This window comes from Caloenas nicobarica, chromosome 17, assembly GCF_036013445.1.
Source record: "Caloenas nicobarica isolate bCalNic1 chromosome 17, bCalNic1.hap1, whole genome shotgun sequence".
In the NCBI taxonomy this organism is placed as follows: domain Eukaryota; kingdom Metazoa; phylum Chordata; class Aves; order Columbiformes; family Columbidae; genus Caloenas; species Caloenas nicobarica.
In genome coordinates, this window is record NC_088261.1 from 3023906 (window position 1) to 3049955 (window position 26050).

At 42.1% G+C, this 26050-nt stretch overlaps 1 protein-coding gene across 3 annotated transcripts; it reads left to right on the forward strand.

Annotated features, from left to right (window-relative positions):
• Positions 1–610: 610 nt before the first annotated feature.
• TRIM37 (tripartite motif containing 37) lies at positions 611–25630 on the forward strand. 3 transcript variants are annotated; one of them, XM_065646919.1, is made up of 25 exons: positions 611–787; positions 2347–2448; positions 3781–3821; positions 4506–4622; positions 5243–5330; positions 6199–6321; positions 7528–7651; positions 8563–8630; positions 8961–9085; positions 10455–10505; positions 10919–11000; positions 12457–12533; positions 12980–13159; positions 13883–13997; positions 14227–14433; positions 14835–14971; positions 15667–15764; positions 17163–17366; positions 19429–19740; positions 19921–20049; positions 21003–21189; positions 21926–22044; positions 23700–23813; positions 24582–24666; positions 25013–25630. In XM_065646919.1, exons 1-25 carry the CDS (start codon positions 767–769, stop codon positions 25014–25016), a joined length of 2910 nt encoding a protein of 969 aa, XP_065502991.1. In that variant the 5' UTR covers positions 611–766; the 3' UTR covers positions 25017–25630. The 3 variants fall into 3 exon arrangements, with proteins under 3 accessions (XP_065502991.1, XP_065502992.1, XP_065502993.1); XM_065646920.1 differs by having other exon boundaries at positions 19969–20049; XM_065646921.1 differs by lacking the exons at positions 23700–23813; positions 24582–24666; positions 25013–25630 and adding an exon at positions 22207–22624.
• Positions 25631–26050: the final 420 nt, after the last annotated feature.

Genomic DNA, 26050 nt, shown 5'->3' on the forward strand with positions numbered 1-26050 from the left:
AAACCTGCCTAAAAGAATTACAGGTACCTGTTAGTGGGCCAACAACTGCATGTACGGTTGTGCTGTGTGTAATTCAAGTGCAGCCCTGCGGACAGTGACCCTGTGAGCTGTGGAAATCCAGCCCTGCAGCTGCATTTTGTTCGGCGCTGCCTCGCTTGCACTCACCCCTGAAATCTGTCACGGGCACCGAGGAACCGAGCGCACAGCTGGGGATCCAGAGAGCGCAGTTTGACAACCCAACCGTTGGAAATTCCTGTCAGAAAAACGGCCGCGTCTCTCACGTCCGTCTGCGCGATGCTGCCGCAGCAATGGCGGGAGACGCCGCTGACCGCGGTGAGCATCCAGCCCGAGCCCTGCGCTTCCCTGGAGCCGCCACCGGGCCGGGCCCCCTCGCTGAGGAAGCCCCGCGGCTCCCCTGAGCCGTTACCGGCCCCCGGCGCTAAGGAAGCCCCTCGGCTTCCCCGAGCCGTTACCCGGCCCCGCCGCTGAGGAGCCCCCGCATCCGCGGGCGGGAAGCCCCGCCCCCTGGCGGCGCGGTGTGCGGGCCGCGCATGCGCAGCGCGCTGCGGCCGTTAGGCCCCGCCCACCCTGAGCGGCCGCAGGGCGGGTTCGCGGGGAGGAGCCGGCCCGCTCCCCGCGAACGCAGCCGGGGCCGGGGTACAGCGTCTGACCCGCGGCTCCTAAACCCCCCCGCACCGTGCCTTCGCTTTTCACCCGGTGGGGAGAGGGGCCGGGGGGAGCCTCCCCCGCCATCGGAGCCGCGGCCATGGACGAGCAGAGCGTGGAGGTGAGCGGCTTGGCGGCCGTTGCGCTCGCGCTCCCTCAGGGAAGGCGGGAAGGGCGGTGCGGGGGCAGCGCTGCCCCCCGGGGCTGCCCCCCCAGGCCGCGGGGGAGGCGGGCGGGCGGCTGCACCTCCTCTGCGGGGGATGGCGAGCGGTGAGGCCGGGCCTCTGCAGCGGGAGCTGGGGACAGGCCATGCCGGCCTGTTTACGGGTCAGGGAGGGCTGGCGGGCGGCCCCCGGCAGGTCCCCGTCGCTCGCGTGAGGGGAAAGAGGCGAAAGCGGCACCGGGCGATGGGCGGCAAACAGCTGCAGCTCTGCGGGGGCAGGGATGCGCACAGCGCAGGGCTGGGCTCGGCTGGGCGCTGCTGAGCTGGGGGAAAAGGGAGCGGGGTGTGAAGCGGTGGCATTTCTAGGTGACACGCAGTTATTTTACATAGCCAGGGTTAGCAGATGAACTGGTGGAGCATCCGAGGTGGCTGCTCTGGAGAGCTGGGGCTGACAGGACCCCCCTTGGCGTTCGTGAGGGCAGAACACTCGGAGCTGGCGCTCTGTCACCTGGGCAGCTTCAACAGCAGCCAAACGAGAAGAATTTAAAATACCTTGTGTGATAACTTCCTGTAAATGCATGCGTTGCATTTGAATGGCTTGCAACCAATAAAGAAGACACTGATGCATGGGAGATACTGTGGTATCTGTAAATGGAAGATATGCCTCGTTTTTGTGTAGATTTATAATTTTAATTCTGTGGAGAAAAAATTAGCCTATCTGAAGAATCTTTTGAAGTTCCATAGTTAAAGCCAGAAGGGGTCTAACTCCTGTATAATACACAATGTAAAACTTATTTATCAGTGAAAAATCTGTCAATGTGGAAAGCAAACATTATTTGGCATTTCAGTATACCTTTCTCATTTTAAGATGGAGAGAGATGAGGTGGATATATTCTAGAAGAAACAGTTTCTTTCTTTAAATGGGTATAGTAAAACAATATGTTAAATTACATTTTTATTGCCCAAGGGATTTATTAAACAGGGTGCGAGAGAGGAAAGAAATTGTGGAGCTAGTGCTAATGGTAGGCCTTAAATGTAAGTCTTAGAAACATAAAAAAAATGTCCAGTTCAACCCTTCTTGTTAGCATTCTGTATAACACACATGTGTACTTACCATGCATTTGGATTCGTTTATTGCCACTGCATTGAAACTCGTGGGTTCAGAATCTGCAGGTGCAGCAGTTTCTTCTGGCAACAGTTCAATCTCATGTGAACACAAGTGGGAATGATATTTTGTGTACAGAAAGGCCCACTTGCAAAAAGATAAACCAAACAAAGAAGCTATTCCTTGTACAAGGATAGTGTTGTAAAATGGATGCGAAGAGCTGGTGTAGTGTAGGAGCAAGTGAGGAGGAGAATCGTGGTGTTTGACTCGGGCTCGCTCTGAGATGCGCTATCCATGGCTGTTTGGAATGGGGCTGCATTTGTGAAACCTGGCACTCTGCCTGGAAAATAAATGCAACTCTGATATGTTTGAAGTATGTGGCTTAACAATAGCGATAATCTACCTTCTGCAGAGCATTGCCGAAGTATTCCGATGTTTTATTTGTATGGAGAAGTTGCGTGATGCACGTCTGTGTCCTCATTGCTCCAAGCTATGCTGTTTCAGTTGTATTCGGGTGAGTCTGCTTATTATAGTTTATTCTTGCAAACATATGAACTTAAAAACTACTGATCTTATGAGCGCGTTCTTGCTTCTTTCTTACTCCTTTTCCTGGTCTTCCAAGGATTCCTTTTTTCTGCTCTGTGCTCTTTAGTTTCCCTTTCAAAATCTCTTACGACATCCTGAGGAAAAACTAGGCAGGCTATGCATTGCATTCAGTAGTGCTAATTATAGGGGCTATCTGGAATAATTGCTTTTCAAAAACAGACATATAATGATCCCTTTTTTAGCATTTTTGAGAGTCAGCGATGCCTGTATGGAAGACATAAGTTGGGACAGGAATCAAACGCTGACTTTGCATCTGTCAGTATGGAGCACTGGAATGTTATAACATCACCTCGTGCCATCTTGGAGATGTTTTAAAACGCTCGCCAAACCAGCGTGGTGTGATCAGGTGTGATCTCGAGGGAGTTTGGTACAGCTGGCTGAAGCAGCATTCAGAGTACCTCAATTCTTTTATCAAGGTCATGGTTACCAATGGATAATGCTTCAGTTCCAAGTCCAGATGCTGTTATGTGTTAGTGCAGTGGGTTTTCAGACCTCTGGTGGTATTTCCAGAAATTGGAACAGACAATCATCATTCGCTCTGAAAGCTCTGACAAGAACTATAGGTGAAGGATTTGTGTTACATGCTAAGAGTGTTAGATGACATCTTGTTGCTGGGCGGTGAGAGATTATTCCTGAGAATTGTTAAATGTAGCAGTGCGCTGACGAATAAAGCCCTTCAACTGCTGAGCTTTTATACTTGTAAGCTCTAGTGGGCAGATGAAGTTTTTTTCTCAGCTGCTTGTCTTTGGAGCTTTCTGGAAGAGAAACTTTCAAAGGGTCCTTGTGGATTTGATCATTGAACTGCAAGTATCTAACTTGCATATAAATAGCTTGAGAGGAAGAAATAAGTTACCTCGAAGACTAATAATTTAGACTCCAAAAATATGCTTGCTGTATCTTGCACGTTCTTTTGCTGAAACGTGCTTTTTAGTCTATAACTGTGGGAGTCTGTGCCGGGCGTGTGGTTTCTAATGGAATATTTGATACCTCAGAATTCTCTGTATACAATTTTAACTGAAGTGTCTTTGACACCTAAACAAAAGTGGTTGCTTTGTTACTAAGATACAAGTAGCAGCTTCTGCTGTGACTAAGTGGTTGAACAGTTAAATTACAAATCTGTAAAAAAAGGAAAAATATAGGAAGACTGTAATAAAAAGAAGTAACTCATAATTAATGATAGAATGACTTGCAGATTTTTCTTACAGTCTCTTTAAAAATGGTTTTCCTTTTTCCTTCGTAGCGTTGGCTCACTGAACAAAGAGCTCAGTGCCCTCATTGTAGGTAAGGTATTTTTAATATCAGAAATAATTACCAGGAATTGGGTGTACTGCGCTCTTATGAGCGGTCTTTTATCAGTGCAGGTTGCACTAAATTTGTAAGATGGATTTTTTTTTTTTTGAGACGTACTTGCTGTTATGTTAAAAATTTACCCTACTATAATACTTATTCTAATATATGTTCTAGTTTTGTGAGAAACTAAGCAAGATCTTTGTTCTTCCCCTATCACACTGCTGTTTTCAGTGCATATCGTTGGTGTAATGAGTAATTAGATGGTGTCCCTCTTAGAACTCTTTATATTCTTCTTGTAAGAGTCAGAGATCGGAAACTTCAGTTTTTAGACTGAAATGTGAATGGAAGTAAATATATCTACATTTTACAAAGGGGTTAATTGAAGCACTACAATGGGGATAGCTGAATAATGGGAGAAGTTGAAAAGGCACTGAGGAACATAATTATTTGCCCAGTGTTATCCAGAAGAAATCTAGAAATAGTTCTTGAGTTCCCCATGTAGCTATTCTGTATGTCAGTGTGGGGTGGTTCATTGTGATTCCCTCTTCCCCATAGCCCCTTTTTGCCTGTGACTTTTCCAGTAGTGTAGAACTGATGAACTGAATTCACTTCAGTGCTTCTCTTTGAGCTCCTCGAGCTGAGTTCTTGCTCTAACTGTAGCAATGCTTCTTGCAGAGCCCCGCTGCAGCTACGAGAGCTCGTGAACTGTCGTTGGGCAGAAGAGGTCACACAACAGCTAGATACGCTTCAACTGTGCAATCTCACAAAGCATGAAGAAAATGAAAAAGACAAGTAAATGGAGCGTTCTTTGCATAGAGCATTTTGCTGTATATGAGCGGGCTTTTAATTTCAGCTCATCATTAAAATCAAGGAACAAACTGATAACTTTTAGTTAAAAGCTGAATTGTGCTCACTGTCTGACTAAAAGTCAGAGTTCATTTCTGTAATACTTAGTGGAATGAGAAAGCTCTTCAGTGTCTTTGCCTAGAAAACTACTGCTATTTCTAGTTTGACTCAATATAGTTAAAATGAGAGATGTGGGAAACGTGATGAGTAGTAATACTTGTAAAGGCTCTTAGCCCTTCTTAGTGACTGTACATGTGATTTTGATAATGTGAAGTATTAATTTTGGTAATTTGGAGCTTGATTCATTGATGATATCCTTTATCTGCTGGGTAGAAATCCAATTTTAGTAATGTACTTTGTGAAGTACTTCCTGAGAGAATACTAAGAGCAACATTTATTTTACAGAAGGTTTTCATTAAATGTAAGTATTCTTCTTGCAAAACTGTGCTGATGTTTTGTACTTTTCTCTCAGTATTGGGTAGCAAAACAAGTGAAAATGCTAAATTGGGTTTGCAGAAAATTCATAGCTATTTTCTGTTGATGATACATGTATTTTTTTGTTTAAGGTGTGAAAATCATCATGAAAAGCTTAGTGTCTTCTGCTGGACCTGTAAGAAGTGTATCTGCCACCAGTGTGCACTTTGGGGAGGAATGGTAAGAAGAGACTTGCTTATACGCATGTGGTATGTTACAACAAGAGACCACAAGCGTGATGTTTGGCAGCAGTTTGAAGAACTAGAAATGCTATGAAACTGTTGTTATGGCCATTGAACAGCCATGCAAATACTGTAGTTGTATGTGTATTTATAATTTATCGTGAACATCATTGGTTATGAAAGGTGATACCTTCTGTTTGTAACTAGAGAAGCAATTTGAATTTTTTGCTGAAGGGAAGTCAGAATTACCTTCCTTGTTACAAACTTCATCATGTCTTGGACAAGCTGTAGATGATGCAGAGAATTTTATGGGCAAAGGAAGAAGTCTTTCTCAGAGAACACATATCACTTAAGTTGTTTAAACATCCTGGCCTGGAATCTTGAATCTCTTCAAAGGTGTGTTAGTAGCACAATTCATCACACTTCTATTTATCCTCTATTTTTATTATCCTTTCAGTTGAGTATTTCAAGGAGAGACTGCTGGCATTTTTTGGAATACAAGTAGCTAACAGTGTGCTGCCTTTGTTTGGGAAGGGTGCTTTAATAATAATAAAGAAAAACCCAAGCCTTCTATCTTTATTTGATTTCTTAGTTGCACAGTGAATGAAGTAGTTTATTTTTGGAGGACTGTTAAGACTCCAAATAACTCTTGACAGGAAGCTTTGATGGTATGAAAGCCAAATTCATGACTTCTTATGAAGGGAAGTGAAAGACAGACTTCCTACATACAATCTGCTTTGGAACGTTTCCAAGATGAGTGATACACTAGGAGGCTTTCTTCCCCTCTCAGTAATTTAACAGGAGTGGGATAAAGTTAAAATGGGATGCTCTATTATTTGTCCTCCCTCCTTTTTCTTTTTTAACAGCATGGAGGACACACTTTTAAGCCACTGGCAGAAATCTATGAGCAGCATGTCACAAAAGTAAATGAAGAAGTGGCAAAGCTTAGGAGGAGGCTCATGGAATTGATCAGTTTGGTGCAAGAAGTGGTAAGAAATCAGTCCAAAGTGATATTAAGTTTTCCTGTCTTGTGGCTATTGTTGAAGGATAACTGTGAAGTGGGAAATGGAAACAGTGCCTCATTTCGTATCCTCGGGATCTTTTCAGTAGCTGTTCAGAAGCTCTTGCTTCTGCGAAGATAATTGGATTATCCCATAGAGACTCCCTTTTTATATAGTGTGGAAAGATCAACGTATTCTAAGTACTGTTTTTTGTAGTTGCCAGGTAGAAAAAGATGTGAGTTAACCAACGGGGAATTTTTCTTTGGTGTATGCTATTTAAAATGTAGAGTTGCCAAACAAGTATAAAAATACTTTATTATAATAGAGCTTATTTTCCTTCCTTTAGGAGAATAAACTACAAGTATATTTGAGCTTACAGGCTGGGCTGTAAAGCAGCTCAACAGTTAGAGATTTGAAGTTTCTGTACCTCCTTTTTCTTCCCCATAGGACTAAATATGTTGCACATCCAAATATCGACATGTTCAGCTTTGGCAGTTTCAGTGGGAATGCCAGCAATTCAATACAGTTGCTTGAATTCTAGCAGGGATTATTTTTGTGTTGTGCTAGATGCTGTTACATTTATTGTACAGTCTTTGTGCAAATAAAATAAGTTTTTAAACAAGTTTCCAGATGGTTTTTGTTTATGGTAAAATGTTGAGAGGATTGCAGTCTGTGCCATCTGGGCTGAAGGGCACAATTTTATCAAATTATTTTTGTTACCAAGAAGGTAGCTTTTCTGTGCTGCTCAAGTTATGGAAGAGAAACTGACAGTTGTATTCACAAATTTTGATACTGAAGAATCCACATATGCCAAATCTCTATGTAATGAGAAAACGTTGCTCAACTTTACTGTTAACCTTCGGTCACCCACCAGAGGGCACGGTGAGGTACTCAGAACAGTCAAAGTGTATTAACAACAGGCAGCAGGAACAGCCTGGAACACAGCTCATCTAAACGCATTCCTGCTTTCTTATTCTAAACTTGCAAGCTTCAATAAGACCAGGTTTTGGGGTTTGTTTTGGTTTTGTCCTCATAGAAGAATAGGGCTGGAGGCGACTCTTAGGAGGCCTAGCCATTTCTGACATCTGAGAGAGCAGAGTAAATGCGTAAATGAGTGAAACATGCAGAAGCGGGAAGGCTTTGGTTTTGTGTCTTTTTTTTTTTTTTTTTTTTTTTTCCTGACTGCTGTTTTAGGAGAGGAATGTGGAGGCCGTGCGGAGTGCGAAGGATGAACGAGTTCGGGAAATCAGGAATGCGGTGGAGATGATGATTGCCCGGTTAGACACTCAGCTGAAGAATAAGCTTATAACATTAATGGGTAGGTATTTCCCTCATCTATTATGAGTGGGAACAATATATTAACATTAAGTGCTGACAGAAAACTTCTACCTACAGCAGAGATTTTAGTTAATTATTCAGTTACTGTGATATAGTTCTAAGTTGTTAGATGTGACCTGGTTATGTTCCTGTTCAAATTCATGTCAGTACTTTATAAGTTAAATCTGGGGTTTGTACATCGTGCCTATATTGAATATAATAATCAGTCACAAGATTTGTTTTCGTGTGTACTGATTAAAGATCAGTCTTAAAGCTGTGGTAGAATGTCTTTAATTATTTATATGGACAGGTTAGCATTTTGTCCGTGTAACACCTATTTTCTAACAACTGCCAAACACTCTTCAGGTATGTAATGTATGATGGAGACAAAGCAAATCTCCATGACACAAAACAGGCAGATGTGACTTAGGTTTTTTTTTGTTCTTTATTGTCATGGTCTTCATGCTAGTTGAAACGCACAAACACATTTAAACGTGGTTTATTCTTTTTTTCATGAAGAAAACACTTAAACATCAAAGTCAAGAGAAATGGTGGATGTTAGGAGAAAAGTGTCAGCTAATATAAGAGAGAGGCTTGTCTGGAGGAGAGCAAATTCAGTGAAGTCAAACCTGCTTTTTGTCCAAAAAAGCACCCCAAACCAACAAACCTGCCATTTCTGGGACACAAAAAATGTTTCATTACTGTCTTAACCTCAAGTGAGTTCTTCACTACAGCTCTAATTAAAAACATAGACTTGCTTTTAAAATGCTTTCTCAATCAACCTTGGTATATTTAGAAATCTTTTACTTTAGTAGGTTTTTGAGCAGATTCCAGGTTAAAAAAAAAAAGCTCAAGTTATTAAAAATCCAGTGACTATGTCTTCTTGAAACATACATTCCTGTCTTTTAACAGGTCAAAAGACATCGCTTACTCAAGAAACAGAACTTCTGGAATCCCTGCTTCAAGAAGTGGAACATCAGGTGATTACGAAAAGAGCAGAAATGTTGTGTTCTGTAGATTCCCTCCTCAGTTGGCCTTTCTTATTATTTAATTAATTTATTTTTAACCTATTAATTGATGGATAGAGCTATTTCTTGAGAGTATCTTTTCATTTCAGTTGCACAATTTCCTCTTGAAAAGAAGTGTATCTTCTAGAAATAACGAAAGGTGTTGTGTTGCTTGCAAAGCTAGTACAGAGATTAATAGCAAAATCATATAAAAGTGGTCAAAACCTATGGTTTCTACTAATGACATATGTATGTTTTTTTCCGCCCCGCCCCCCCCCCCCCTTTTTTTTTCCCCCCATGTAGTTACGATCGTGCAGTAAGAGTGAACTGATATCCAAAAGTTCAGAGATCCTAATGATGTTCCAGCAGGTGCATCGGAAGCCTATGGCCTCATTTGTCACTACTCCTGTCCCCCCAGACTTCACAAGGTGAGCATTGCATTTCCTTGCTGTTGTACATGAACTTGAAAGCCATCTTACGAAGGTTTGTTTTGCTTATTGAAAAATGTTTAACTTAGAGGAGAGTATCTCTCTCTCATTTTACTGTACTACTATATGACAGGAGGAAGATGTTCCAGTGAGTCTGGGAGGTTGATTGGTTCTTCTGTGTGTCAGTCTCTTGTAGACCTGGGATGGGAGGGAACCGCTGTGGTTTAACGTGTGGGTTTGAAAGAGCAGGTGGCTGCTGGACAGGTTGCTGGAGAGCTTGTCTGATACCCACCTATAGCGAAGTCGTACTGCTCAGCGGCATGAGCAATTTTAATCTGGGGGGTAACACAATTGTGGCTGTTTTCTGTGTTAAACTTTATATCTCTGACTGAATTTGGGTCCACACTTACACACCAAAAATGATAAACTACTTAACTTACTCTCCTTTGGAACCTATGGGGCAAGTAGGCATTTCTGTTCCAGCAGGGCTTATTTGATGTCCGTAGTCCTTGCTGGGGAGCTGGGACAGTGGGTTCCAGCTGACAATTTCTTTTCTTTTTTACACTTAGTTTGCTGGTTTGTCCTTTTTCTCTTATTATTGGGTCATTCGGTATATAATTGCAAGGCTCTCATGAGACACCCCTGCAGGTCACCTTAATTCAGAATATATAGCCAAAATCACTTCAGAACACAATTCTTCATAAAAAGAGTGCTGCTAGTGCTGGGCTCTGAGGAAGTCTGTTGAGAGTTTGTGCTGCCTGGCTGAAAAGTGTCTCCAAAAAATTGAAAGTAAGAGAAGTCTTGAAAGAATTCCTCAAATAATTTGGTGTTCTCTAGCAAAAATCAATTTGGCTTTTAAATACAATCTCAAAACTATTTCCCTGACACGTTTCCTGAAAAGAATAATTAAATACCTTTCTGAGGAGAGTTTAAATCTGAATGTCCATTTTCCAGTGGCAGTAAGGTATCTCCTGCTCTGAGACACAAACCATTTAAGCTTTCTGCTGAGCCGTGCAATAGCTTCATCCTTTCTAGAACTACCAAGAAGTCTTACGTTAAAAATTCACCAGATTAAGAGATTATTAGCCATCAGAGGTAAAAGGGCAAACCATCTGAAATGCTTTTGGTTGCTCTTCCCTTCATAATATAAAATGTGTTTTGTTGTGTGATATCACATGAAGTACTGGAGAGAAGGCTTAGAAATTGAGTTTTCAGAAGTAGTGAAATAACCCAGCAGTCCTAGTGAATTTCAGTGGCTATGGTGACCTGAATCACCTTAAATGCTTCTGAAGATTCCAAAACATGAGATTTTTAATGTCATATTTTTCAACTAATATATATATATTTTTTTTTTCCTGCCCCTCCCCAGTGAATTGGTTCCAGCCTATGACTCAACTACATTTGTCTTGGAAAACTTCAGGTAAGAATATATCTGAAATTACTGTGAATATTGGGAAGCTTTTTCTTTCTTCTGCACACAAGTAATATTCTTTAAAACACAGAATAGTTTCTACAGAAAACTGTTAAGATATGAACTAAGCTGTAGGAATTCAATCAAAAAATCTCTTGCTTACCAGGTGAACAGTTAACTTTAGCTAAACTGCTAGCTAAAAAGATTTACCATGATAAAGGCAAATTTATATATATTTATGTGTCCACACATATATTTGTGTGGACACTTAACATTTTGCATAGGCCTCATTCTGCTACACGCTGTGTGCAGCAAGAAGGATGGTTCTAGAGTGTAAGAGTGCAAGTGGATATGCAGCTTAATATTTCATGAAGGGTTTTGTTTTGTCCCAATAGCAAATGTTTTTTCTCCTTTCTCAACAGTACATTGCGGCAGCGAGCAGATCCTGTTTACAGTCCACCTCTTCAAGTGTCAGGACTTTGCTGGAGATTAAAAGTTTATCCAGTGAGTTATATTTTTCAACTAGAGTTGTTATCCCACCCAAAACATTCAACCAGCATCCACAGGTTTCTCTTGTAAGGAAATGTCGGTTTCATATTGTATGTAAAAAGCTGTATGAAAATAACATCATAAGGTTGTAGAGTTGGTCACCAACCACTAGAGTATTCCCTCTCAGCCTCCAGGTATCTAGCACGAACATTTTCAGTATAGTTAATCTGGTTAATTTAAAAGCAATTAAAAATGGGTATTACCAATATGCTGTAGGAACTTTAATAGATATGTTTACCCTTTTTGTCTGTCTGAGTGGTTTTTGCAGATGTTTCTTGCAGAGCTGAGGTACAGGATAACTTAAAATATTTATGTTTATAAATAATCCTTATTTGGGAAGCCATGAGTAGGACAAGGTAGTAGTTGAAGGGAAATCTGGTTTGCTGTGCATCCAGGTCTCAAATGCTGACATTAAAATGTGTGTATTGTACTAGTGTCCTTTCAGTGGGCTGAATACTCCGATTTCTGAAGCAATATATTTGTCCATGTTGGAATGTCAACCCACACCATGTGATCTTTTTGCAGTCCAGTAGTCTGGTCAGTGCTTCCAGGAAGCTCTGGCTGCTACTACAGCTGTGTTTGGAGAAATACACGTTTAGTGGTGCCCATACGAGTTTTGTTAGTGATTTACAAGGCATCTTCAGAGAACTGGGTTAATCTCTTAAGCCCCGGTATGCACAGAATTGTGTTCTTGCAGTGCAGAGGTGAACCCTGTGTACATTCTCACAGTTTTATAAATTCAGAATTGACTACATAAGCTTTGCTGTCAGAAGGCATTAAAAATTATTTTTTAAATGGTAAGTTGGAATGTTTCTTCAACCTAGAGGATTCAAGTTGAGCCATTCTTCATCCTTGATGAGGGTGAGTGCGATGGAGGTTTTGCCATATTTTTCCTTGATTTATTGTAATTCTAATATTGTTTCTCAGTTAACTGACCTAACTTTTTCATGTTGCATGTTTTTTTTTTCTAAAGAAATTGCACTTCTTTCAAAAATGAAGTGGCTTTGAAATGCAGCTGTATGTAAAATATTTCAGAACTAATGTTTAACCTGAGCTGTTTTCATGTTGAGAATTTGAGAAGAATTGGACTGTAATAAACTGCTAAGTAGATTTTATGAGCTTTTTTATATGTTAAATAAATGTTTTTTCTGATACACTGACAAGTGTTTGTCTATTCAGTCTTTCACTTAATTGGACTCCTAAAATGTTAGAGTAATTAAAGCTCTGTTTTGAGATTTATATCTGAGATACTGATACTAGACTGCGTATGTGCTTCCACATGCAAATTCCATGTTGATTCAAGTTAGAGTTCTAGGTCACAGGAGAATAAAAATACTGTAGCATACAAAGTAGACAACTGCTTTTCACTTTTAAAAAAGTTAATTTATCTCTCTATTTTGTTTGTTTCAAGGATGGAAATGGAGTAGTACGGGGCTACTACCTCTCTGTGTTCTTGGAGCTCTCAGCTGGGTTGCCAGAGACATCCAAGTAAGCAAACCTGTAGTAAGAGCAGCTGTTCTTTTTTTCTGTTGGCAAAGCATCTAGAGAGGTTTGCAAAGAATGACCTCAAGTTCTGTAGCATTGCCAAGGACTGATGCAGAGCCCTCATGAAAAGAATAGTGAGACTTCTGTCCACTGAGCTTTGAATTGTGCCCAAAGATAATACTTTAAAGTTATTACTCAGTGGCTTTCTCGAGATAGAAAGCAAGCTGGCAAACGAACTGATAAGAGTATCTGTCTCCTAGTATTGGTTTACCACACCTCACTACTACTTTCTTCCCCCTTTACTGATTTCAATAAAATTTTGACACTGAGTCACCCCTTCAGCTGTGCAGGCAAGCCTCCCAGGAATCGCAGTTCTGTTAAACTTGACATATTCAGCAATTCTGACATCTTTGTTTTGGTGTTAATACCTGCAGTCTTCCCCTGTGTAGGTATGAGTACCGTGTGGAAATGGTTCACCAGTCCACCAACGATCCCACTAAAAACATAATTCGAGAGTTTGCCTCTGATTTTGAAGTTGGTGAATGCTGGGGTTACAACAGATTCTTCCGTTTAGACTTGCTGGCCAATGAAGGCTACTTAAACCGGCAAAACGACACTGTGATCCTAAGGTAAGGAAGACAACTCAGTTGGGGTTCTTTTCTGCTATTGTCTCACAAAGTGTCACACCTACTGCTGAAATAGGAAATAATTAAGGAGTTGAATTTAAAATAATGGGGACATGTTTTGTCACAAATAGATTTCACTGTCATCAGCTTTAAAGAAAATGTTCTAAAGGGAGTTGTAGAAACTTTAAGTACATCTTTCTTTGAGAAGTAGTGATGCTTGACACTAATAAGCCTGGGTTAGAGATCTGTAAGTAACTGAATTAAAGGAACAGGGTGTCTTTTACCTCCCTTTAGAAACAGTTATAGTGAGAATTGGAAAACTTTAGGAGTGAAGGACGTCTGTAATATAAAAGAACTAATGCTGTCAATGGGAATTGCAAGGCTATGACAAAATATAAAGCTTTATCCATCTACTTGAAATGCTCTCTGGACACTCATACTCTTGCTCCTGTTAAATGCTTTGTGGTGTGTTGATTTTGTTACTGTTGGCTGTGAAGATAACTACCTCTCTTACAAAATACTTACTGTTGTCATTCGGTGCATTTGGGATATTGGATATAGAAGTACATGATGTCTAAGTTTATTCCATCACTAGATTTCAGGTTGTGTGATGTTCTTATGCGGGGCTTTTTGGATATTGTGGGGAAAAAAAAACCCAACAAAACCAATCAACCAACCAACCAAAAAAAGCCAAAACCCCCCACCTTTTCAAATGTTCCTTTGAAGGTTCCAAGTGCGCTCACCAACCTTTTTCCAAAAGTGTCGAGATCAACACTGGTACATTGCTCAACTGGAAGCAGCTCAGACAAGTTATATCCAACAAATAAATAACCTTAAAGAAGTAAGTGCAATGTATATTAACGTAAAATCACTTTTTACTGACCAGTGATTACCTGGTTTAGATTAGTGTTTGTGTTTGATAACTGTGTTTATTTGGGTTACTTATTGGTAGTTTCATATTGGCATTATTAAAGTAGTATATATGCAAGTCAACAAACTTACTTGATTTGGTGATGATGCTCCATTGTTGTCTTCTGTGTATACTTTTGTGTATCCTTTTAATATTTAAGAGGCTCGCGATTGAACTTTCCCGGACTCAGAAATCACGAGGCATTTCACCTCCAGACACTCATCTTAGTCCCCAGAATGACGATGGTCCAGAAACAAGATCAAAGAAATCTGGACAAAGCACTGAAGCACTGCTTGAGAATGTTGCTGCTCCAGGATTGGTACAAGATAACAAAGAAGAGGATGAAGAGAAGCATGAAGACTTTAATGTAGGGATTATTTTTTTTCTGCCTCTTTGTTTATGTAACTTTTTATGATAGAATAGCAGTAGAAACGTAGATGAACTTCTGAATTGTAAATTGTGTTTATTATCCTCTGTGTAGAAATAGGAGATAACACACTCGAGAGCTAGCAGTGAGAGATGACACTAGAGAGATATTCCAGAACAGGGCTAATACATCCTACAACAAAAATGTTTTCAAGTTGCATCTGAAAAATCCAACTTCTCTGTTTGTTACCAGCTTTTATTGTGCTTTGAGACCCTCCTAACTCCTGTATGATGGTGTGATACTCTGGGGAGGGAGTGTTACTCTTCATAGCTTTTCTTCAATGTGTCGAAGCGCAACTGAAATATTTATTTTTATAAAGAGTTGTTGTGTTTTTCTTGTAGCACGAACTCTCTGATGGTGACTTGGATATAGATCTTGCTGGAGAAGACGAGGTGAACCACCTTGATGGTAGCAGTTCTTCAGCTAGTTCAACAGCAACTAGTAACACTGAAGAAAATGATATCGATGAAGAAACTATGTAAGTAACTTAAAATCACTTTCAGATCATCACTCTGTCTCCCAGGGTAATCATCCTAATTCCAGCGCAAACTGATTCATTTGCTATTCAATTGTGGTGTGGAGGATTCCAGTGCAATGTGAGGCGTGTTTTCTGTACTGGAAACAACATGAACCGATATAGTTAATGCTAAACATTGCATTTTCAGCCAGCTAGTTCCTATCTTTCTGAACTCTTATTTTAGTGATGTATCCTGTATTTGACAAGTGATAGTCTGTGAAGGTTCTTTCCCAAAACACTATTAAGAAATCTGTTTCTACACTGTAACGAAAGAGGTTTGGTATTAGGAATGTTGTGGTAGTAGGAGAGTGATAATAAGGACAGTTGCTTAAACTAGAGGATTTAAGGTTTTTAACTGAGATGATAGTGTCAAATCCTAGAATCTTTGTTAAAACATGAGGATGTGTTGTAACACATACAAATATAGAAGTTTGCAGGATCAGATTTTACAGTCTAGATACGTATGACACTTTTGGACTCCTGGTCACTCATTTAATTAACACACTTTGATTTGTTCAGTTTGTGTCATTTGGCATGCAGAATGTGCTATTTACAGTGCTTCATGTTGTTTTCAAGGTATGTGCCATAACACTTAACAAGAGCTGATAGAAGCTAATAACTGTATTCTCCTTTTTCCACCCCAATCATCTCGTAAGGTCTGGAGAAAATGACGTGGAATACAGCAGTAATATGGAGTTGGAAGAAGGAGATCTCATGGAGGATGCAGCAGCCGCTGCTACTCCTGGAGCATCAGGTATGAAAAACAGCCTTTAGAACCCCGTGTACGTGAAGTGCTGTTGGATTCTGTCCCCTTTTCTTCTTGGAAGCAACGCCAAGCTGCGTGTTCTGCAGGCATTTCTATTTTGGGAAATGCTGCATCATGTGGTTTGTACCGATTATTGCAGTGTAGCAGATACATTTCAGAGGTTCAATAAAAAAAAGTGTGATCTTCTGAATGCGCTTGTTTGAAAATGATACGTAAGTTTGGAGGGATGCTTTTCTGCCTCTTTGAAACCCATTCCATTCCGATTAAAAGTAGACCAACAAGGAATTCTTACTGACGTCTGTGTGACGTCTGAACGCGTGACACATTCACTTAGATTTTTAGTGCACTGTAAAACTTGAAGTGTGTGGAGGAAATGAAGTAAAGAATTCTTACAAGTCAAGCAGAAATACGTTTTAAATGCAATAATGGAAGGGCGTTCTGAGATTTTTTTGCAGCCTAGAGATTATTATAGCCCAAATTAGCCGTAGGTTAGTAAGATTCTGAAAGAAAAAAAATATATATATTGAATATGAGTATATTTATTTATGGCAAAGATATTAGAAGTGGCCTTCACTGGAAGTGGTACTTATGCAGCTGTGGAAGTCTGCTAGTGCAGAAAGACAGGATTCCTTAACTGTTCTGCTTTCAGCTGCTGTTTCAAAACTTCTTGAAAATTTCTTTTGAGCTAGGAAGTTGAGGAATGGCCTTCAGAGTAGGAGCACAGGGGCTGTAGAAACAACATTTATTTAGGAACTTTTAGAAAGTAATTTTTGACCACACTTGTAAAAGCTGACGCAATCTCTTCTCTCAAGCTGCTTGTGTTTACTTGCTCACCCTGTTTTCTGGTATGAACGTTAGTAGTGTCACCTGTCTGTGGTGGGAGTTCTATTAAACTGTCCCATTTTAATCTCGCAGATCTAACTATTTTGTCTGAAGACTCTCTTCATCTTTTGAGTGCCCTGGCCACTATGTAATGGGAACATCGTAACACAGAGTAGAACTCAGCTGAAGATCCCCCCTTAATCTAAGCAGGAGAAGGGAGACACACACCTAGAAAGTTTATGTGCATTTCTTCAGAATAAATGCTCTTTGTATTGATTTGTTTTCTAGTCTATTTATTAAGACGTTTACAGAAAAGATATTGACTGAAATCCCTTCCCCCCCCGCCCCGCTCCCCCCGGTACTTTCAGTTTAAACTTTTAGTTAGAAGCATAATCTGATTGCTTTCAGAACCCATAAATCCATGAAATAATACCGACGTCTTTAAGTTTCTTGGAATGTGTTCCTTCCTAATCTTCTTGTAGAACTATCTTTTTGTTTTTACAGGGAACAATGCGTCACCCGTGTCACGTATATGCATGCTCTTTCTCTGTACTTCTTCCTTAGGTACCACTGGACATGGCTACACCAGCGCGAGTGGACGACCTTCAAGGCGGGGAGGAAGCGCTCTGGGCTCAACAGCCAGTAGCAGTTTACTAGATATAGATCCCTTGATTTTAATCCACTTGTTGGATCTAAAAGACAGAAATGGTATGGAAAACCTTTGGGGCCTTCAGCCACGTCCGCCTGCCTCTCTTCTGCAGAACAGAGGTAACTCTACATCACGTATCAAATTATTTCATTCCAACCTGCAAGTGTCTCTGAGAACACAGTCCTGGAGTTAGAAGCAGTTTTGAGGAGGAGAGGGGGAAAAGAGGGTGACAAGCGGCACATTTCACTGACAGATGAACTCCATGTCCTTGTGTGCTGCATCTTCCCGCCTGTGCTGACGCATTCGGAATCTTAATGGTTGACCTCAGCTTGAGAACACCAGATGACTCAGCTGAGAACAGAAATATGTATCGAGGAGGGTCTTCTCGTCCTTTTCTGGGGGATGTGACTGAACTGGCTGTCTGCGTTGTGTAGAAACATTGTAGAGGTGCAGTTCATGCCATTTCTTTTGACTACAACTGTGGGAGATGAAAAAAGGCTCTTTTCTAGAAGGAGTGAGCACTGAAAGACAAACCAGCTCTCTGCTGGGAAAGCAGTTACACCTCGCACTTCACACAGTTTGTACACTTGGTGGCTGAGACTACTAGGAGCACAGCAGATACTGACAAAAAAAAATCCTGGAGTTTACTTTTGCATGAAAAAGGCATTTAAAATGGTACTAGAAAAATGTGTGTATTAGGCTGGAAAAGCACATGTAAGCACTTGTGGGAGAAAAATGGATCAAAATGTCAGCAGCCAAAAATAGTGATGGCATTTAAATAATTCAAGACTTCAAAGAGTGTTTGTGGTTGAGTTAGGACCCTTCAACCGAAAACAGCAATTAACTTCATGTGCAGAAGAGCAAATAGTTGGCACTTCTGGCACCCATGGCTATTACTGAAGGTTGCTCGTTTATCTTGTTTTATTAGTGAAGAATTAAAATTAAATCGAACCTCAGTAATACATTTATCACGATTGACACTTATTTGGAGCTAGCTGGCACACTGCTGGAACATCTTATTTCAGGTCATTCTGAAACAACCGTGTAGTGACTTAATAGAACAGAAGAGAAATCATGGTCCATTTGCTGCAAATAAATACTTGCTTTTGCTGCAGTGATGACATTGGTGTTACTGAATCTAAAAGCTAGCTCAAAGTATTTCTTCCTTTGTGATTAGCTTTTTAAATGTAGTCACATAAACAGAACTTTCAGCTGAATGTAATCTGTATTTCCAAAAATGGAAGTCACTTCCCTAAGTATGAAAAGGGAAGGCAGCACATGAAATGTGAGTCTCTGCTCCAGGCCCAGACCAAAGGACCTTAAGAGAGGGCATCGTGCTTTGTGCTGGGCTACCCGAGCAAGATTAAGCTCTCCCATTGTGCTGAATGGCTTCCTGATCAGCTTTAGCTACTGGTCACGCAGCTGAAATTACCTGTTTTGTGGAGGTTCCCTTGAGTTCTGACTGTTCCCAGAGCTTATTCAAGTCAGTCAGCAAAGGGAAAGCTGCTGTTTCATTGGGAGTTTGCCAGACTTCACCTCCTAAGGTGAAGGTTTCTAAGAGCCACTGGGCTTTACGGTTTTGAACAGCTGAATTTGCAGCAAAACACTTAGAGAATTTCTAAGGCTTCAACTAGACATCAACATTGTTCTGATTCTGGCTGAGCAGCATGTGGGTTTACGCAGATATTAGCTCCTTGACCTGATCCTCTGGTGTTAGGGGAATTCCTTCCCTAGTTTCAGATTTCTTTGAGTTCTATATGTTAACATGGTATGTAGGTGGGATGAGAATCTTATACACGCAGTCAACAAATTTTACAAAAACTTGTAACAAATTTGACTTAAACTGGCAACCAGGCTTGTGACCTGCAGCTTGTCTGGCAATATAGAGCAGTAGCTCAGGTGTCACCTGAATTCACGCAGTAGTACTGGGAGCTTTGACTCTTCCAGTGAGCTGGTTTTGAGGCTTCTTCCATGGCAGAGAGTGAAATTCTGCTATCCCAGTAGCGGTGCAGTGCTTGCAACCTCCATGTTACGGTGCCACACCAGTACAGAAGATGTGTCTCTCCCTTGTTTTTGTAACATATAGGTAGAATTCTTACAGCTGTTAAAAATATTTGTCTGTTTTTATTTGAGAACAGTTTTACTTACCTGTTGTGTTCTTTAACTTTTCCATTGGTAAAGCATCATCCTATTCTCTAAAAGATCGAGATCAGCGGAGACACCAGGCGATGTGGCGCGTGCCACCGGACCTCAAGATGCTGAAAAGACTTAAAACTCAGATGGCTGAAGTTCGAAGCAAAATGTCTGATGTCAAAAACCAGCTGTCAGAAGTGAGAAGCAGCAACGCGGGCTCCTGTGATGTGCAGCCCAGCTTCTTCTCCATTGAGCAAGGTGCTTTAGCTGCCTGCGGAACAGAAAGCTGCAGCAAGCTGCAAGAAATAGGAATGGAACTACTGACAAAGTCTTCAGTGACCAGTTGTTACATAAGGAATTGTAAGTGCCTAGAAAAGGGGGGATTTAAATGTCACTCTTCCAGATGTCAGTTGTGTAGGTGGTTTGTAAATCCAGGCACCTGGAAATAGACCTTTTATAGTTACTCATACGCAAATTCAGCTGTAAGAATCTAGAAATGTAAAACCTGAACTGCCTCTGAGTCTTTTAATATTTTTGCAGCTGCAAGTAAGAAAAGTAATTCACCCAAACCCGTTCGCTCTGGAGCAGCAGGTAGTCTGTCCTTACGAAGAGCTATGGACTGTGGGGAGAGCAATCTTCGTTTGAAGGGCGATGGGCAAACCTCTGAAGGTAAACAAGATCATCTTTATCTGTGTGATGTGATGCATCTTGGCACCTGTTGTACGAAAGTTTTTCAGGAAGTCTTTTTACTTGGCAGCTGAAGTTTTCCTGAAACTAGAGTGGATCCTTTTTCAAACCTAGTTAATGTTATTGTAGTGGTGCAGACCCTCAGCTGATCCGCTGTGAAACGGTGCCACGCTGTTGACTTATCACAACATAAATGTATTAGTGTTACTGCTGGTCTCTCTGAAGATGTTTCAGGAGTTAACTTCATAGCGAAAATCATAGATCAAAAAGCACTGACCCAGGTTTAAATTGTGATTTGACTTAATGGGAGTTCAAGGAAACTCTGGAGACACGTGATGGAAGAATTGTATGATACTGCTGCTCCTGAGTTTTATGATGCCCTTTCTTAAGGGTAATGAAACAAAACACCTAGGGCAGGAATGGGGATTGTGCCCCTCATGTTCAGAGAAGGAATGGGGTATGACAGTTGTTTCCTTATAATGCTGAATGCATTGATAATAATATACATTGATAATAAAATAATGATACAGAAGGCTTGGGTGAGAAACTGGAAAATACCATGGAGTCATTACACAGTGTAACTAACCTTTGTGCCCAGTCCCACCCTTGTCCAAGAGTAGAAGCAAATGGTTTTGTGTCTATAGCTGCGAAAAATAGCAGTGAGGAGGGCATCTGTGTTACTGGCAGATAAGACTTCACCACACAAGGTGGGGAAGGACCAGTCTGTACTTCCCTCAGTCTCTGTGTGTTAGAGAGCAGGTGTCAAACGGTGTGTTGCCCATACATTGACTTGAAAATGTTTTAGGAGTGAGGGTGGGGAAGGTGGCTTGTACCCACACGTGTTTGGAACCAAACTGGTGATGTAAAACAACTGGATGTTTAATCTTCTGAAATAAGGCTGGATGTGCTTTGAGTTTCTCTCCCTCTTTTCTCAGGCGGCTTAGGGAGCTCAAAGCTGAGCGGTCGGCATCACCCTCCACGGCCCCTGGTGAACAGCAACGCCTCTGAGGTGCTGCCTAAGCCGGAGGAAAGACCTTGTGAAGGTTCAGATTCTGATGTGGGAGTTTCTGGCTTAAGTGGCTTAACTGCTGTAGAGAAGACCAGGAAAGTTGTTGCTCCAGGGTAAAGGTTTTCTTTTTTTCTTTCCCCCCCCCGCCTTGTTGTCTCTTCCCCCACCTCCTCTTGATCTAGAAAGAAAAACTACCATAATCTACTAAAACCAGGTGCTTGTAGCATGGAAAAAAAATTGCTTTGAAGTTTACTTGGTTGCTGCCGTTCCCTCTGGATATCAATTTCTGGTTTTATAACTAGTTTACAAGTTGTCTTGTCATCTTTTTTTTTAATTTTTTCTTTTCTTTTGATCAGCTGTGGATTTAGTCTGACACTTTGATTTGAAAGGCAGGCCCAGGCTGTTTTCCCACTAGTCCTTGCAAAATATCCTCTTGCTGACAGTTACCACTTTTGATTTCTTCACTTAAGACTCTATTTTTCACTGTGACTCTACTTTTCAGCAGTTCCATAATAACTCCCTGTTGGCTAACTAAGGGAAGTGCAATGGAGTACTCAGGCCTGGGTTTTGTGGGGTGTTTGTTGTGTTGGTTTTGTTTTGTGGTTTTTTTTTCCTAAATGGCAAGAGTCACCATTTTTGGAAAACACTCACCATAAACTTTTCCAGGTTTATTTTTTTAAGCTTTTAAATCTTTCTAAATCAATCAAATCTGGAAGTTTAAGTGGATATGCAAGAGTCTTAAGCAATGAGTAAAACTAGATGTGGCACTAAAAGGATTTGTTTCCATAGCTGGATTAAAGCTGAATTTCTAATGTGGGTTTTTGCATTTCTCCTAATTTCTTTCTGAAGATCAAATTCTAAAGGGTGTCGTACAGAAGGAGCCCAGGCCGGTGGTCTGGAAAACAACTCGGAAGCTGCTGACCTGCAGGGGATGCTTTCTGAAGGTGCTTCTGCAGGGCCAGAAGAAGGTAAATGGGATGTCGCAGAGGGCAAACGCAGTGTGACAACACTGTAGTGACAATCCCTTCCTGTAAGGGAACTACCTTGAAGGGGAGACAAAAAGAGGGAATAAAACCCGAAAAACAAAACCTGTTTTCATGGCTGTTGAACTTGGCTGTACCACTTGGCAGCTGTAGTATAAACCTGAACGAGGAGAGAACGTCTCTGTGGCTGCTGTCTGGGGAGAAACAGATGTTACGGTGCAGCAGGAACGTGAACACCCAGCAGATAACGCTGGTGCTGTCTTTTTCTCTGGACTCCCAGTTGCTTTTTGTACCTCTGGGTATGTCTCCACGTCTTTGCTTTGCTGTTCAGTTGCATGGCCTTGAAAATAATTTCTTACCTAATTAAAACAGTAGACGGGGACCTTGGCTTTTAAGTCCTCTGCCTTCAGGGACAAACCACACTGGTAACTACCTCCACGTCCACACCAGGATCTCTCCAACATTTTGTGTCGGGTGTTGTGGTGCGTAAGCCAGTTTCCTTAGAGACTTGGAGGAAACTTTTCCCCCTCCCTTCCTGCATCTTTTCCGTGCTGGAAAAAAAAATACTGGCTTTTTTTTTTTTTTTAAAGTCCACGTAGAAGAGTTTTTTCTTATCTTGCTAAAACTCTCCTGCCTTCCACCCCTGCACTAATTTGAATTTCAATGACTGAATTGTAGCGCAAAGCCTATATTAAGGTGCCAGCATCCATCTCTATCTGCAGTGTGCAATATTGTGTAGGAGTTGGCATTTACAGAAGGTCTCTCAGTGACAAAACTGAATTTCTGCTCTTAGTCACTGCAGTGTGATCGTGATGTGCTCCTGCAGTTCTCCTATTATAGCAGAGAGCCTAATAGGAAAATGTTTTAAACCCCAAAATACTTCATTGTTAAAAACCCCAGGAAACAAATATTACAATATTTTTCCTTTCAGAGGAAAAACTACAGTGGAGTTGGCATCTCCCTTAACTACTTGCTCGCTCTTAGCAATGAGTATCAGCTCTTAAGAAGTAAAAAGAACAGAGCAAACCCTTTTTGTCACCTGCGACAGGGAGAGTTTTGACTGCTGTCAATGCGCACTCGAGGTCTGGCAAAACAAAAGCAGCCGCTTTGACGATCAACAGCTACGGCTGTTCTTTGTAGGAAAAGCACATTTTATGTGTGTGAGACTTGAATAGAGTTGCTGCTTGAAGGGTCTGGTAGGTACCTCTGCTCAGCAGGTCATACTGCCTCAGAACTGTTAAAAAAACCCACCAAACTTCATTTTCTGTCCTCATGGTTGAGGTAGAGGGAGCAGCTGGCACGGGAGCGCAGCTCTGGACCCCTGAGCTCAGCCGGTGACATTTTGGAAGTGTCCTCCAGAGCTAAGCTGCTCAGCAAAATGAGGCTGTTTGCAAAGCTTGTCCCCGCTGCCCTGTCAAATTCCTCAGTGCTTTGGTAAATACATCTAGCTCTGAATGTGCTGCTTCTCCCGCTCTCCTGCCAGCTCTTGGTATTTGATATTGGTAACTCTTCCATGTGAAAAAGTTGACCGCTTTAGCTAGATAGATCTTACCGCCGTCACTTCTGCCTTGTGGTTTTTGCTTGTTGAGGTTTTTTTGCAGCTGGGGTGTGTCAGAAGCATGTCCTTCATCTCCTCCCAGGAATGAGCAGCGACAGTGACATTGAATGTGACACAGAAAACGAAGAGCAGGAGGATGCTGCCTCTGCCGCAGAGGGGTTTAACCACGGCTTCTGCGTCCCGTCCTCGAGCGAAGGTACAACTGCCGGTGTGAGCCCACCCTCCTCAACGCGCCCATGGGCCTGCGAAAGCAGAGATCGCTGCTCGTGCTCTGGAGGTGTTCATATTAAAGCTCAAGCAAGCACTGATAAGATTTGGAACTCCTCTCTTGGGATCCTAGTTAAAACCAGATCAAAACAGGAGGGGGAACTCTTTCTAGCCTTGAGAAGTCAGTTTAGGTGAGTCTCTCAGGGAAGCGTTGGAAAACCCGTAGCTCTAGTTCTGAATTGGAGCTCCCTGTGTGCGGGATGGTGGTAAGTGGGCTGATTCCAGGGAGGCAACCGCTGCCTTACACATGGATTTGCATCTTAATTGGCAGGAACATGCTTTGAGCGCTTCAGTGGAGTTTCAAAAACTCATCCCCTATTTCTCTGAAAAAGCTTTAACCTTCTGATCAAATTAAAAGCTGGAAGGTGACGGCTGAGGCTCAGTGAAGGTGACTTTTGGTCAGAAAAAGCATCCAACACTGCATTAGCAGCATGGCCTAATGACTCGGTAACTGGAGTTTGCTGCTTTGCTGTGTGTCTGCAGCAGCACTAAAACCTCACAGCTCATCAGAAGGATCAAAACATTGCTCATATCTGTGCTTGACTTAAAGATAACTTAAATCTCAAACCCTGGGGCAGTCTTAGCTCTGTGTCAAGCACATTGTGTACCAGTATGTTATGGGTGAAGTACCACACAGCAGGTCTTGCAGGTGAAGGAATGTTAACTTGCTGTGTTCAATTGCTTGTTCTGTTTTCAGCCTCTGAGCGGTGCTCAGCATTCCCAGAGGGTGATCAAGTCGGTCCTGATGATCTCAGCTTCGTTACTGGAGAAGACAGCACCAGGTGAGTGCAGCTGTTTGCCTTGGCTGGCCTGTGAGGTGGCTGTGGCCTCGGGGGTGCACCTTTCCCACATTCACCTTGCTGCGAGCAGAGAGGTGGGTGTTCGTGCGCTCACTGCAGGCAGCTCGGCCCCCCACCTCTTCTGTGCGGCCCCCCGGGCCACACAAGCTTGAAAAATGACACAGCACAGAGGGAGGACTGGCTGGGGTTAGTGCTTGTGTCATCAGTAGAAAACTGAGTGGATTTAAGTACCTGGTGTGAACTTTTGACTCTTAAAGTTGTATTTATTTGAAGCCTTAAACCTCTCCCAGTTGGGGGTTTTGATGACAGCTGCCTCTCTTTGGAGCAGATAGAGATCGGGCTCGGGGCCTGAAGACCTGTGGGCTCCCGGCCCTGAAGACCTGCGGTTGTTCACTGGAGCTGCTGTTGTGGCTGCACGCACGCCCGTCTGTCACCTACCCTCCTGGGGTTCTGTTACAGTCGTCTTAAACCTGTTCCTGGGGCACAATGACCTGTGAGGGCCTTACACTAAAGGCTGCATTCCCGCTGGCTCTGCCAGCTGCGCTGAAAAAGTGTCCACAAGGTGCTGTAGCGTCGTTCCAGGATGTGTCTTACTGTGTCATTGGAATAACCCTGAACGTGTGAATGTCCTTGTTTTAACCAGCTGTGTGAGGCTGCTGAGTCCTGCAGCTGCTGTGCGGTGAGAGTTGGGGCGAGGCAGCTGGTGCACGTTATTTTCCTCATTCTGTGGTGTGGACCAGCTAAACACGCTGCCAAACTCTTCACTCTTTTTGAGCTGCTATAAACTACTTGTGAAGCTGAATAACGAGTTAGCGACAAAGCATGAGTAACGGTAACCAAGAGCTGTCCTTGTCCCAGCGGCTGTGCTGACGTTCTTTCTGTGTGAATGTGCTGCAGTGGAAGTGCTGTACAACTCATCGTTTAAAACTGTTTGCACTTTGTTAATAAAATGGATGTTGAAACCTGGTGTGAAGTTTTAGATGTTTGTGTGGGGAAGTCCAGGCTTGCTCTGTAGCACCAGGTCACTGTAGGAACTTTTTCCTGCTATACACCTGCCACTTCTTTCCTCAGTTATTCAAGGGAAAAACACTTAAATCCATCTGGGATTTTTAAAGCTATGTTTGTAGAAGCCAGCCCAAACGCTTAAATCGCGTATATTCAAATAGGAATTGAGGCAGATCCACAGTAAGTTTTGGTATTTCTTAGGGCAAGGCAGGAGCTGCAGCCCTGAGCTGCCTTGTGCAGATTGTCCTGGCTGCTGAGCACCCAAGGTGGCCAGTGCCAAACTGCACCTGAGGACATCGTGTTGTGTTTACTATTTGCAGGACTGTGTGGTGATTACTGTACCCAGCTCAATTAGCAGTAA